This window comes from Quercus suber, unplaced genomic scaffold, assembly GCF_002906115.3.
Source record: "Quercus suber isolate HL8 unplaced genomic scaffold, Cork oak 2.0 scaffold_372, whole genome shotgun sequence".
NCBI classification, from domain to species: domain Eukaryota; kingdom Viridiplantae; phylum Streptophyta; class Magnoliopsida; order Fagales; family Fagaceae; genus Quercus; species Quercus suber.
This window is the reverse complement of record NW_027069824.1, coordinates 563,045-578,044: the sequence shown is the minus strand read 5'-3', so window position 1 is coordinate 578,044 and position 15,000 is coordinate 563,045. Positions and strand designations below refer to the sequence as shown.

At 34.9% G+C, this 15,000-nt stretch overlaps 1 protein-coding gene across 1 annotated transcript; it reads left to right on the top strand.

Annotated features, from left to right (window-relative positions):
• The first annotated feature begins 11,573 nt into the window (after positions 1-11,573).
• On the top strand, positions 11,574-12,604 carry LOC112023009 (oil body-associated protein 1B-like). Its single transcript, XM_065760552.1, is given in 6 exon segments — positions 11,574-11,609; positions 11,611-11,668; positions 11,671-11,698; positions 12,319-12,358; positions 12,360-12,474; positions 12,477-12,604. Coding segments are annotated over 6 exon segments (405 nt in total).
• The last annotated feature ends 2,396 nt before the right edge of the window (positions 12,605-15,000 follow it).

Below are 15,000 nucleotides of genomic sequence, written 5' to 3'. Positions count from 1 at the left end.
TCACTCGGTGGGGTTTTTGCTGTGTAGGTTTTCCCCATTCGTAAACAAATCACTGTGTCAATTTAATTTCCGCTGCATTTAGTTTAATTGGTGATTTGTTTGTGCTACCACGCATTTTGCATGTTAATTTGATTAATTAATAAACTTGGCTAATTAATCAATTAATTCATCACAAGTGGTCAATACATTCTTGACCTATCAACAGAAATGGAGGGATGGGTTTGATGATCACAACAACAACCCAAAGGCAACTCTAACATCTTTTTCTAGATTCTAGCAACGTTTATGTGGGCTTGAAGGTAGTGGTTCTTCCATGGAGGGAGTGTGGGCACAAGCACCCGTGATACACCTCGACCTGGAGTGGACTAGGTGGAGGGTGAAAATAGTGTTGGCATTTGGTTTAGGTTCAGGAACCAGATTGGGCCTTTTAGGCAACTTACTTACATTCATAGATCTACATACTAGATTAGGGTTTGGAGTTGGGTACGGCTTAGAAAGATGTTAGGCACTCAAGACTTGCCGACTTGTGGGCCAACCTCCATTATGTGTTGCTAGGACATATTTAATTAAAAAGTTTATTAAGAGAGCCCTAATCCTTAACCTAAACATACATCCCACACTTAAATAAAATAACACACACAACATATTAAATATCACACAATAACAGAAAAGGAAACACTTCAAAACACAAATCAAATATATCATACTAAAAAGGAAAAGATAAAAACTAAATAAACAGAAAAGGAAAAATATCAAAAATAAACCAAACATAGCAAAAATACTAAAACGAACAAGGAAGATAATTAAAAACAAAATTAATTAACCTAAATAGAGTCAAATAGGATCAAATAACATATGAAAAATAATTAAATTAAATAAAAATAAGATTTTGCCCTAATTTGGGTTTGTGGTGCATACACATACTCAACTATGTTTACACATGGTCGAAACCATACGCACGTATACTCGATGATGCGTACACATCCTTTAGCACAGATTCGAAAAGTTACACTTTGCAAGTTGTAACAAACAAATGTATTAACAAATAAACATGTTAGAAACCCTAAATACTTATCTAAGAACCAAATATAACTAACCTATAATTATGTTAACACATCAAACAAGAATAATAATCATTGAAAAAAAAATACTAATATTCAAACTAACATTACACCAACAACATGTTAATATAACGTAAGAATAAAATAAAGACACAAGAACAAATAGAATAGATTATATGAACCTAAAATCATACTAATACATATCAAAAGAGTTTAAAACAAAATATATATATATATATATAAAATAATTAGAGAAACTATATTAATAAAGTCATGTAATTCATATTAAGCAAATGAGGAGTTCATGGAAAAAATACTCACTGTGCTTAGGATCACGAGTTTGAGGTTTTTAACTGACCCTTAGTGCCTACAATATAGAGATTAGATTGAGATAACAAAATAATTAAAGAGTCACTATAAAACATAATTAATCGCAACTCAAGAATAAGATTATCATTGAAAATGTTTTGAAAACAATTAGAAAACTAATTTCTGCCTTAGAACTAACTAAAGAGAGGTTTTGAATTTGTTAAAAACATGCTTAGGTGTTGTGTATGAGTTTTAGAAAAGAGAATTAGGGTTTTATAAAAGAGGGAGGCAAAAAATAATCTCTCTTTAGCTAGGGTTTTGATTGGAGACATAAGGTGAGTATTTATACGTTAAAACTAGGGTTTTCGGGAGGTTTTTATAGGCTTTAGAAATTTTTAAAGGTCTAGGGGCCGGCCCCCATCAAAGAATGGTCTTTTGGGGACCCAAAACTCAATTTCTAAGCACCTAGAATTGAGTTTGTGTATATAGGTTCAGGCCATGAGTATGCATGCTTCATCAAAACCTTAATTTTGACTGCACTATTGACTTGAATTCAAACAACCATACCTCACTCAATATAAATCCAAATCATGCAAAATTTATGTTCAAAGTGAAGACCATGATTTTTACGTTACAAATAAATAAATCTCACTCCAAAAGTCTTTGTGGATAAAACGTTATGGTCAAATTAGTGAGCAAAGGTCATTTTTCAGCATTATTTTAAAGGCAATTTGAGCACTTTTGAGTTGTGATTACTTCCAAACAATTGTGAATTCTTTAATTACCCTTGATTGACATATGTCAAGGTAATCATTGGGGTTAGGAACCAAAGGTTATTAACAAGTACAAAATGAGGTGTCTACAAGGAGCAAAAGGTTTTAATTCAATAGGATTTGATTTTCTATAATAGGAAGGAAATATTGTGTGTGAGAAGCTCTATTTATTTATGTGTGAAATGCTGATGTGGCACAATGGTATTGGAAGGTGTAAACCAAGGGTTTTACACGAAGTTCTTATCAAATTCAAACTCAATCTCAAAACTAATTATAACTTACCAATCATGATATAACCTTTACTTCTCACTACCCTGACTTGACACATTTTTACTTTTATATATGGAGACTTTACAAATTCATGAACCTAAATGTAAATTATAGTAGAAAATACATGTAATACAGACACTTTGGGCAAAGACACAATTTATTTATTTTTAGTTTATACACACTTGAAAAAATCTCATTCCATCACTGTATTTACATCTATATGCTAAGTTAGTATTCAAGGCCAGGTTGAAGGGGTCCAATTTTACTCCTACTTAGAGAATTATGTGTCATTTTCCTAAACTTCAAGATAGAGATAATAAAGCTCTTAATGAAAGTTAAAAAAAAAAAAAAATTATTATTTTGTATAAAATAATAAATGCAAATAGTTTTCCTGATATGCTTTTTCATGATGTACCAAATTTCTCTACATGGTACTGAATTTTACTTGAATAAAACCTTCAATAGACATAGAATCACAAATGCATGCATAATAGTTTAGTTAAAAATATTAACATGATAACAAATATGATTGATAGTATTTCAACAACAAACAACTTCTGTCACATTGAAACACACTACTTATCAGAGATTATGGTTTTACATCACTTTATTGTATAATTATTATACATCGCTTGAGTTATGTTTACTAATTACGGTTCGACATTTGGTCCTTTTCGGTCCAATTAGGTCAAATTGGCCCATTTCAGTCAACTTTGGTCTATTCAATCCCTTTCAGTCCAATTTGGTCTAAGTAGGTCTAGTTCAGTCTATTCGATCCACTTTGGTCCAGTTTGGTCTATTCGGTCCAATTCGATCTACTTTGGTCCATTCCGGTTCAATGTAGTGTACTAAGTTAAGAATGAGAAAAAAAAGTTTGGATTGAGAGTACTATCAATTATTTGAGTAATATTAATTGTAATTATATTATAATTTTTTTTATTATGATAATCTCCTTAAGAGAATGAGAAATTTTAATAATAACTTTGAAACTTTAAATTTTTTGTTTTACCTAAAGAATTTGGGAAAAAAATATAATGCATGATAATAATAGTTAGAAGAATATGGATCACTTCAAAACAAAATAATATCAATTAAAAACATAAAAAAATATAAAATTATATATTTGTAAAAATAGAGAGATATAAATTACTTTTTGAAATTGTTTAATTTTTAGGGAGAACAAATTATCTACAATAAAATTTAGATAATAAATTAAACATTATACCATATCTCAAAATAATTATATATTTTCACGCATTGGTGTGCTGTCGTAGGCAACCAAAAATAAAACCTATACTCCTAAAAATATATGTAGTAGTGCGAGTAAGGATCGTTCCCACAGAGAGTATCTAGCCTAATTTTATGCTTTTTTTTTTTTTTGAAAATTTCAAGAACGAAATAAGGTTCACAAGAAGCACAAAAAAAATCAACTAGAATCACTCCTCGGCAACGGCGCCAAAATAGGGTGTGCTGTCGTAGGCAACCAAAAATAAAACCTATACTCCTAAAAATATATGTAGTAGTGCGAGTAAGGATCGTTCCTACAGAGAGTATCTACCCTAATTTTATGCTACGTGAACAAGGAGGGGGGGAGGGGTTGTGTATAATGAAAACAATTTTAAGAAAAACAATTAAGGAACAATTCAAATTAAAGTATCAAAATCAATCAAGAGAACAAACCTTGGTCCAAGTCAACATCCACCATCGAAATTTTATAACTGATCATCGATGCAAATATATATCAATTCACACTTTAAATATTCACCATTGGAACTATTTTCCTATCTCTCCTTAGTTGCAGTTAATTAGAAAACAAGCGGTCTAATTAACCCTAACTACTAAACAACCCAAGACAAGCGCTAAAGGTTTAATTTAGTAGCAGCCTTAAGAATTAGAGAGATTGATGAAGCTAAACAACATAAACATAAGCGGTTACATTTAATTTAGTCAAGCATTCTTCCTAAGATCTAATAATTTCTGACGCAGCAAAGCATTAAATCTTGGTTGCTTCACAAGTTAGAGAGATCAAACAATTACGGATTTGATATCCAACCTAGCAATAGATTGAAATGAATAATAAACTAGTAGGCCTCCTAGTAATTAAACAAGATAATCATGAAAATAGGCACAGAAGAACATCAGATATTCAAAGTATAAATTGAATAATAAAAATAAATTAGATCTCATAGTTTTATTGATTCCAAGGCTTCAGTTTCCTTCAACCAAGTATAAAAGTTTTAGCCACACAGAGCCATGACAGAAAACTCAAAGGAGAAAATTAGAGAAGAAGGGAGAGAGAGGCGTGTGTGTGTCTGTGTAATTCTGATTTCTCCTCTCCCTTTCCCAAGCCTACAAAATCTCCTAAAAATATTCTAAATAATAACATCCAAATCTAACTAATTAAGGAAAAATATTAAAAATAAAACAAAGTCCTAATATAACTAGGAAAGCGGAGTTTTTCAACTGAAAATTTCGTGCATCAGATCTGGAACCTTCAAAAAATAAACCTCATCAGATCTGCATATTAGAATTTCAAGCAAAGGAACATTCCAGAACGTCAATAGTGCAAGTGCAGCAACTTCAAGCTCGATTTCAACCTTGATGCGGCCTATATCTTTCAAAACTCAAATGAAAGTTGTATATCTTTGTCTTGGCGTTCCATAGCATCTTGAATCATCTCAATCGGAGCTCTGATGAGAGAGTTATGCCCAGATTACGAAGCGATGTCAAAGCTGTCCAGAATCACCCAATTAACTACGTTTTGCACTTTATGACTCCATTTGCATCCTAAATCAAAATATAAGAATAATGAGTACATTTAGGCACCAAATAAATATAAAAGACTAAACATTAAGGGATAAAAATATGACATTTTGCATTCTCATCAATGTTCAAACGCAGTAGCTTGTCACAGAGAAAAATAAACTCTTTGTCTCTACATCCGTATGTGACGGCTCTTAGAATAAGCTTCATATATGTTTAGGGTTGCGAGAAAAGAAACCCTAAACAAATACATTACCTTGGGCCAAATTTTAGATCTGGAATTCTAAAATCATAATTTTTGATAGATCGGGCTTATGTCGAGCTTCCCATTTAATCTCGATTGCAGCTATTTGTCGAGCTTTAATGAAATAACTTTTCTTCACTTGTTTCTTAAATCAATCTTTATGTCTTTAATACTAACACTTGATATGTTTGAACAGTATATTTCTTGATGTATTAAACCCAACTTAAATTTACCCAATTACAAGTAAAATGTATTTTATCAAAAGATTAGCCAATTACATATAAAATATGACTCTAACAGTATGAATTCTACACATTTTATGTAATTTTTCCAAATTTTAATACATATATTTTACAAATTTATATATCAATGTTAAACAAATAACAAAAAATTGATCTTTTTTTTTTTTTAGAAATTTAATTGTGTTGAATGCTTTTAACTTTTTTTTTTTTGAATTTTTCTAGACAAGGACATACGTGTCTCTTCTACTTGTAGAGAAATTATCTTCTCTTCTACTCAGAGTCAAAGGAAGCCACGTTATTAGCCTCGTCTACCACATCTCCTGACACTGTAACTATGAAGCACGGGTGCATTTTAGGACTCGAGTACAAGTGTCGGTGCCGGTGCGGGACTCGGCAGTTTTTTAAAAGGTGGGTGTGGCTGTGGCGGGACTCGGTGATTAAAAAATTATTAAAACTATTTTTATTTATATTTTAATATATTGCTAAGCATACTTTTTCACATTATATAAACATATACCAAATTTAAGAGTAATAGTAGATAATAACTAAAACATGATATTCATAAATTAAATACAACCCACAAGATTGAAACTACAACATTCCATGATGTTTAGAAATTAGAATACAACTCACAAGTTCAAAACTAAGACAAAATAAAAGATAATCAACAAGGCAATCAACAAGACAATCAAACACCAACATCATCATCCTCAAGATTAATAGCTTCACTTCGAACTTCACTTTCACCAGTAGTAGCACTAGTGCTAGCATTCCCAATAACCATGGCCTCCAACTCTGGCTCATCAAGTGTAAGGGTTGCATTCTCAAGAATTCCAGCTCCTCCATGTATGTCGCTCTCATTCCAAGAGTCTTCTGCAAACCAAAGGTTGGAAATGCGGAGCCATGGTATTGCCACCAAACCAAAGGTTGTAAGGCCCACCTATCTGTCAAGGCATCTGGTGAAGGAAACCTCCCTCCTGAAAATGTAACAAACTCAAACTTCACCATCTTTAATTCATTCTCATCTTCAAAGTATTGATCCAAACACTTGCTCCTTTCCATATAAATTTCATGATCCCAATGTAGAGGGATGCGTTTTGGATTCCCCGAAAGCCATTCAATGGAGTAATACCTAGTTAAAGATTAAAAAACAAATATAGATGAAACGTATGTCTTACTAGAAGGGTGAACTAAGGAAAATAGAAAATAAATGTATTTACTTAGGATTTAAGGAATAAGCCAAGCAATGTAGTGGTGTACAATTTTTAGTCATCGATCAATGAGTATATCATACACCACACCCCAAAATGAGCTATACTGATCATCTTCCAAGCCTTCATGCTGATATATTACTGCCTTCACCTTCTCTATCATTGAATCCCACATCTCATACACAAGATGAAGGCAAGGCTTATTTGTGTCGACTATTCGTAGCATATCATAAATAGGTGCTGTGAATTTAAGGATATAATCAATATTATCACACCAAAGATCACTTAGAATCATATCTTTCACCTTTTGAGTTTTTCCAACATCATCCTCCCTATAAGAAGCCTATTGGTCACTAATAGCCATGGCTTGAAGGCATCTTTTTATCAATTTCAACATTTTCAGCATTACAACAACCGTAGCAAATCTAGTATCAGCAACTTGAAGCAGTTTTAATGGACAAAATTCATTAAACATTGCCAACCTCATTGAATGGTTCATGATAAAAACATGTATGAAGGATGCATCATCAGCAATACGTGTAATCCAACTACATTCCTCATATGTAACTTCATTCTTTCTAGTGTTTTCTGCTGCACAAATATTCTTCAAAACTAGATTGAGAGTGTGGACAACACAGGGTGTCCAAAATATTTTAGGATACTCACTTTCAATAAGAGCTCCAACAGACTTCATCACACTAGCATTATCAGTGATGACTTTGACAAAATTTTCACGTCCAATCTCTTTTATAGCATCCTTTAACACCCCAGCAAAATAATATTTGTCTTTGAACTCACCTGACCCATCAATTGGCTTTATAAACACTGGACCCCCATCTGATACAACCAAAATATTAATAAGAGGTCTCCTTATGGATCTGACCATCTATCAGAAACTATACTTACACCATTTTCAAGCCAAGAGTCTTTAATTCATTTCAAATGTCTTTCAACATGAGCTCTTTCTTTTTGCAAAAGTGTTGTTCTCATGGCATTGTATCCAGGAGGAAGATAACCCGGAATGCTATGGGTAGTAGCATATGCATAGGAACTACAATAATATGAGTTCCTTGCAAAGTTAAACGGAAGCCCACTGGTGTAAAACATCATAGCAATTCTGCTATCCAAATCATGTCTAGCATTATTCTGGAATGCTTTCTCCAAAAGAGAATTCAGAGTCACCTTCCTCCTCTTACCATCAACTGGATTTGTACTATCACTCTCTTCCTGTCTCCGAAATGGGGAAATAGGTATAGGCCTATGGCCTGGGTGGGGTAAGGGTAAGAGAATTTGACTTCTCCGTTCTCTCTCTAACTTATCATTCTCAACTTGATCATGCATTCGCTGCATTTCCAGCCTATGGCTCGGTGTTACCTTAGGGCATGCATTAATACCTTTGCCAGGAATTTTTAATAAATGATTAACCCTAGAATAGGATCCCATATAAACTACACCACAATAGTTGCACTTAAAGTATGTGTTTCCACCTAATTTAACAGAAGCACTAGGTGGTTTTTCTACTTTTTTCACATACTGCCAAAGAGGAGATTCATCATTTGGCACTTCTTGATTAGATGAAGGTGAAGTTTCTATGCTAGTAACTTCGTCCATTGCAAATTCAATAGATTCAATTTAACCTACAATGGCTACAAATATTAACTATTAACTAAATAAATTAACAATAAATCAAACCCAAGTTCACAGATTCACAAATCACAATGAGTAATAAGTAATAGCTATTAAGCAAATAAAACTAAGATTGAAAAGAAACTAAGATTCACAAATCACAGATTCAGAGGTTCANTAACTTTTTTTTTTTTGAATTTTTCTAATGTTATTTCATAAGTTTTTGAAAATCCACATAGTTATATTATATTATATTATATTATATATTCTTTTTTTAAATTTACAAAAAAAAATGGTAATTAAATAACTTTTTCTTTTGAGAAGGAATTGCTAGATAACTTAATATTATATTTTTACCAATTACTAATAATCTGGCACATTTAGCTAGTGTCAAATTTTTATTTTATTTTATTTTTTTTATGTTTATCTAGACTCTCTCTTTGACAAGGACATACGTGTCTCTTCTACTTGTAGAGAAAATTATTCTTCTCTTCTACTCATGAGTTCCTACAAGGAAGCCACGTTATTAGCCTCGTCTACCACATCTCCTGACACGTGTAACTATGAAGCACGGGTGCATTTTAGGACTCGAGTACAAGTGTCGGTGCCGGTGCGGGACTCGCAGTTTTTTAAAAGGTGGGTGTGGCTGTGGCGGGACTCGGTGATTAAAAAATTATTAAAACTATTTTTATTTATATTTTAATATATTGCTAAGCATACTTTTTCACATTATATAAACATATACCAAATTTAAGAGTAATAGTAGATAATAACTAAAACATGATATTCATAAATTAAATACAACCCACAAGATTGAAACTACAACATTCCATGATGTTTAGAAATTAGAATACAACTCACAAGTTCAAAACTAAGACAAAATAAAAGATAATCAACAAGGCAATCAACAAGACAATCAAACACCAACATCATCATCCTCAAGATTAATAGCTTCACTTCGAACTTCACTTTCACCAGTAGTAGCACTAGTGCTAGCATTCCCAATAACCATGGCCTCCAACTCTGGCTCATCAAGTGTAAGGGTTGCATTCTCAAGAATTCCAGCTCCTCCATGTATGTCGCTCTCATTCCAAGAGTCTTCTGCAAACCAAAGGTTGGAAATGCGGAGCCATGGTATTGCCACCAAACCAAAGGTTGTAAGGCCCACCTATCTGTCAAGGCATCTGGTGAAGGAAACCTCCCTCCTGAAAATGTAACAAACTCAAACTTCACCATCTTTAATTCATTCTCATCTTCAAAGTATTGATCCAAACACTTGCTCCTTTCCATATAAATTTCATGATCCCAATGTAGAGGGATGCGTTTTGGATTCCCCGAAAGCCATTCAATGGAGTAATACCTAGTTAAAGATTAAAAAACAAATATAGATGAAACGTATGTCTTACTAGAAGGGTGAACTAAGGAAAATAGAAAATAAATGTATTTACTTAGGATTTAAGGAATAAGCCAAGCAATGTAGTGGTGTACAATTTTTAGTCATCGATCAATGAGTATATCATACACCACACCCCAAAATGAGCTATACTGATCATCTTCCAAGCCTTCATGCTGATATATTACTGCCTTCACCTTCTCTATCATTGAATCCCACATCTCATACACAAGATGAAGGCAAGGCTTATTTGTGTCGACTATTCGTAGCATATCATAAATAGGTGCTGTGAATTTAAGGATATAATCAATATTATCACACCAAAGATCACTTAGAATCATATCTTTCACCTTTTGAGTTTTTCCAACATCATCCTCCCTATAAGAAGCCTATTGGTCACTAATAGCCATGGCTTGAAGGCATCTTTTTATCAATTCAACATTTTCAGCATTACAACAACCGTAGCAAATCTAGTATCAGCAACTTGAAGCAGTTTTAATGGAAAAATTCATTAAACATTGCCAACCTCATTGAATGGTTCATGATAAAAACATGTATGAAGGATGCATCATCAGCAATACGTGTAATCCAACTACATTCCTCATATGTAACTTCATTCTTTCTAGTGTTTTCTGCTGCACAAATATTCTTCAAAACTAGATTGAGAGTGTGGACAACACAGGGTGTCCAAAATATTTTAGGATACTCACTTTCAATAAGAGCTCCAACAGACTTCATCACACTAGCATTATCAGTGATGACTTTGACAAAATTTTCACGTCCAATCTCTTTTATAGCATCCTTTAACACCCCAGCAAAATAATATTTGTCTTTGAACTCACCTGACCCATCAATTGGCTTTATAAACACTGGACCCCCATCTGATACACCAAAATATTAATAAGAGGTCTCCTTATGGATCTGACCATCTATCAGAAACTATACTTACACCATTTTCAAGCCAACAAATCACAAATCAAACTAAGATTGAAAGCTTTATATCAATACCTAAGTTGAGAATGCGTGAGAGAGAGCTGAAGTTTGAATGAAGTGACTGAGTGGCTGTGTCTCAAAGGGGAGACGGAGACGTCGGAGAGCAGAGACAGAGAGGCAGAGAGTGATTCAGTGAAGGAAGAAAAGCCGAGCACACTGTAGAGAGCACAGAAAAGAGAGACGAGTGACGGAGTGTGAGAGAGTGTTTGGACGAAGTGAGAATGCGTGAGAGAGTTTTAGGGTTTGTTATTAAGTTCAAATGCTGTGTTTTGCACCCTTTTTTTTTTTTTTTTTTGAATTTCGGCCTGAATTGGCCGTTTCCGCTTGAATCAGCCATTTCAGCAGTTTCGTCGAATACAGCTGATATGGCCCGAGTCGGGAAAAAAAAAACACGTGGCAGGAAGTGGCCCGATGTGGCACCGATGCGTGGGCAGCGGCATCCCTTGCGCGTTGCCGCATCACGCCGCGTCAGACGCAGGTGCGGCTCCTTTGGCGCCGCATCCGTGCATCCCAGCATGTGACAGGTTCATGACCTCTAAGTCTAAGAAGAGGAGCTGATCAGATCATGATCATCAATTTCGATTTTCTGTGATATATAGTTCTATATATAATCAAATTCAAACCAATTAATTTGTTGGTTTGAGAAGCTAGCTAACTAGCAGAAAATGAAAAAAGAAAAAGTGAAATCATGTCGACGACTTATCCTGTGGTTCCCGGCGAGACAAGATCAGACCGGCACGGCCTTTCTTGAAACGGCTACTGCAACTATCCAAAGCTTTGCTCCCTCAACAAGATCCACCAGCACCTCTATGCGTATGTATTCATTTTCCTACCTCCGATCACCTCCATCTTTTAATTTACGAATTACAATCTTGTTTCTTTATTTGTTTTATCAATAAGCCTAAAGACATAAAAAATTGCACAACAATTTACATGATCGTTAGAGTGACAGTTTCTAATCAATGAATGATAAAAGTGAGATGTAAGTAATGGTCCCAATGAAAAAAAAAAGATTTTAGCAATAATACAACATAAGTCTTATATTTTGATATGTCAAAAAAATATTTTAAAAAAATGAAATAGTTATTTATTATATTGTTTAAATGACACCAACCATATCTTATAGTAAAATTTGTTCAAAGTTTAACATTTTTAGAATGAAAATAATATTGCATTAATGACTAATGATAGTACACATCAATCTACATCCTCAACCAGTTGTGAATTTCAGAACTTGATGAGTCTATTGTTGCATGTTGTTTTATTTTATGCCTGACTTATAATATTGGTCTACGTTCCACAATAAAAGTTAGAATATAGTTATAAACAAAACCTTGGTTTTTTAATGGTTGTGATTTTTGATTGTATGCTATTATATATTCATAAGTAACATTAATATATTATTAATAATCTTGTACGTGCTCCTCGATCAGGTTTCATTTTTATGCGTATGACATGAGCCGGCAAGTGGAGGGCGCACCACTACTGTGCACACCAAAACGAGGAGGTGCGGCAGTGCCTCATATACGATAGTCCTGATGCCAATGCGAGGCTTATTGGGGTGGAGTATATCCTATCAGAGAACCTGTTCTTGACATGGAAAAGGTTGTTAAGACCTATGGTAAGGTTTTCCACTTCTGGCAGGTTGACAAGGGTGACAATCTGCCTCTTGGCCTGTCCCAACTCATGATGGCTTTCACTTCAGATGGCTATAGCTAGCTGTTCCTTTTGATCAGAAAATTGTATTGAACACACGAGTGTTTCGAAGCTTACGTTTTATTGGAAAATTGTACTTGTGAAGTGCTTATAATCAATTAATCCTAGTAACAAAATTCTCTTTTTATCTCTCCAAAAGGGTTTTTTGGAATACATACATATATATATATATATATATTAAAAAAAAAAAAAAAAATTGTTATGATTTAGAAAAAAAGGAATTTAATTTTTGGATTTTGTGATATTTTAGAAAATTGAATATTTTCTTAGATATTTTTGAAAATTTCTTAGAAAGGATATTTTTAAAAAGTGCATTTTTATTCATGAGTGTGTGGTGGAAATGATATTTTAAAGAGAAAATAGAAATATTTAGAGGAAAAGCATTTTTCTAGAAAAGTTCCATGAACATAGAACGCATTTTGGTAAATGATTTTTCAATACATAATCCATAATCTTGATTAGAGATAAGATAAGAAACATCATCTAAGATAAATGATTCCCTAATATAGAATCTATAATTTCAATGAGAGATAAGAAATATCATCTTAAGATAAATTTAATGGGAAATTTCGATTAGAAATGAGAAACGTCATCTTCAGATAAATTTAATTTTAATGGGAATTGATCATTCATTTTAGTTAGGATTTACTAAAATTTATATTCGATGCAATTAGATTCTAGAAGAATATAAGAATAATCAAGATATTAAAATGGAGACTTAAGTATTTAAAATATAGAGTAATAAAGTGATAGTAATTTTATTAAATGTAATTTAAGTAGTTAAAGGATGCTTAGTGTAGGGACTCAGTTTAGAGAGGTTCCCCAACAATACATTTTTAGAGAGTGGATCGAAGGTTTAGGCCCTAACAGACTAGCAACGGAATACAAGCCCCCTCTTCTTCCCTTGAAGGGGAGAGAGTCCAGTTTACAACTAGCTCCTTGGCACTTGTCCGAGGAGATCCCTCCCCAGAAACAGGCATGACCTCTGAGTCCTTCTATGTCATTCTCCTCCTTTTTCTCCCCCTTAATTGCTTTGCTCGCCTATCTTATATAATTCTCTTCCTCCTATCTCCTTCTTCCTTCTGTTGATCATCCATTGGCCTTCCCTCTGACCGTCTGTCCCATCAGAGGCTTTATCCACACTCAAGTGGCTCACCATGATCAATGTTGCCCTGTCAAGGGGTTACATCCCCATTAATGCGGCCAAGGGGGTTAGGTGAGCGCATTCAATGCAGATGTGACAGCTCGCCTAAGGCTTGCTCCTTTGCCGTGCTCCCGTCGCCGACGCGTGGCGCTGGGCCCCCTCCTTCTCGGATATTCAAGGAGTCTCCTTTGGTGGGGTGGTCCTTTACCCCCCCGTCAGCACTGGGGTCTATTCATCTACCCTAGGCACGTCGCTGACGTTTCGGAGCGCGTAACGTGCCTATCATTAAATTCAGGCGGCTTTGTGCTCCCCACGTCTAATGAGGCGTTACCAATCCAACGGTGGAGGCTTGTCTCGCATTTATGGGCGGGAAAACCCGCATGGCTCTTCGATTTGGGGTATAAATACCCATACGAACTGCTTCTTCTTGTTCCTTATTTGCAATCAAGAATTCTCGCGCGTCCTTCCTGAGTTTAGACACACTCTCACTTACATTTACAACACAAAAAGCCTGTCCGAGGAGCTCCTCCTCTTCCCAGTTAGTTGCTCTATCCCTCTTTACCCCTTCTTCTCCTTCACCTATTCTTTCTTAGCTCTTTTAGGCGTCAACTGGGATGGGTAGGTTTAAGAAATACGTCTGTACTGAGGAGGCGATGGAGAAATTCATCGCCGACTACAGAATTCCCGGCAATGTAGGTCTGAGATACTGTGAGGACGGGGATTGGCGCTTACACAGACGGAAGGACGAGGTGGTAATTCCCATTGTCGCCTTCCTTGAAGGGGGGATGACGATCCCCATGGGGCCGGTGATGAGGGACTACCTCACGCACTTCTGGTTGGCCCCTACCGACAGCTCGCCTAAGGCTTGCTTCTTCGCCGTACTCCCGTCGCCGACGCGTGGCGCTGGGCCCTCTCCTCCTCGGATATTCAAGGAGTCTCCTTTGGTGGGGTGGTCCTCGTGTTCTTCCGAGGTCTCGGACGCCCGAGGACGGGCCATCCTCGGATATGTTCCTCGGAGATTGATCCTCGCGCTCTCATCCACGGACCCCTTATGCGTCCTCGGCGTGGGCCCTTGGGCCTGGCTTGGAGTGGGCTGAGGCCACCAGTTTTTCTGGCCCCACACTTAGTAAACAAAAAATGGTTTTTTTTTTTTTTTTTTTTTTTTTTTTTTTTTTTTTTTTTTTTTTCGGATGAAAAAACAAAAAGTAGTTAAAGAATATCATGTGTAAAAAAAAAAAAATTACATTGCAAATAT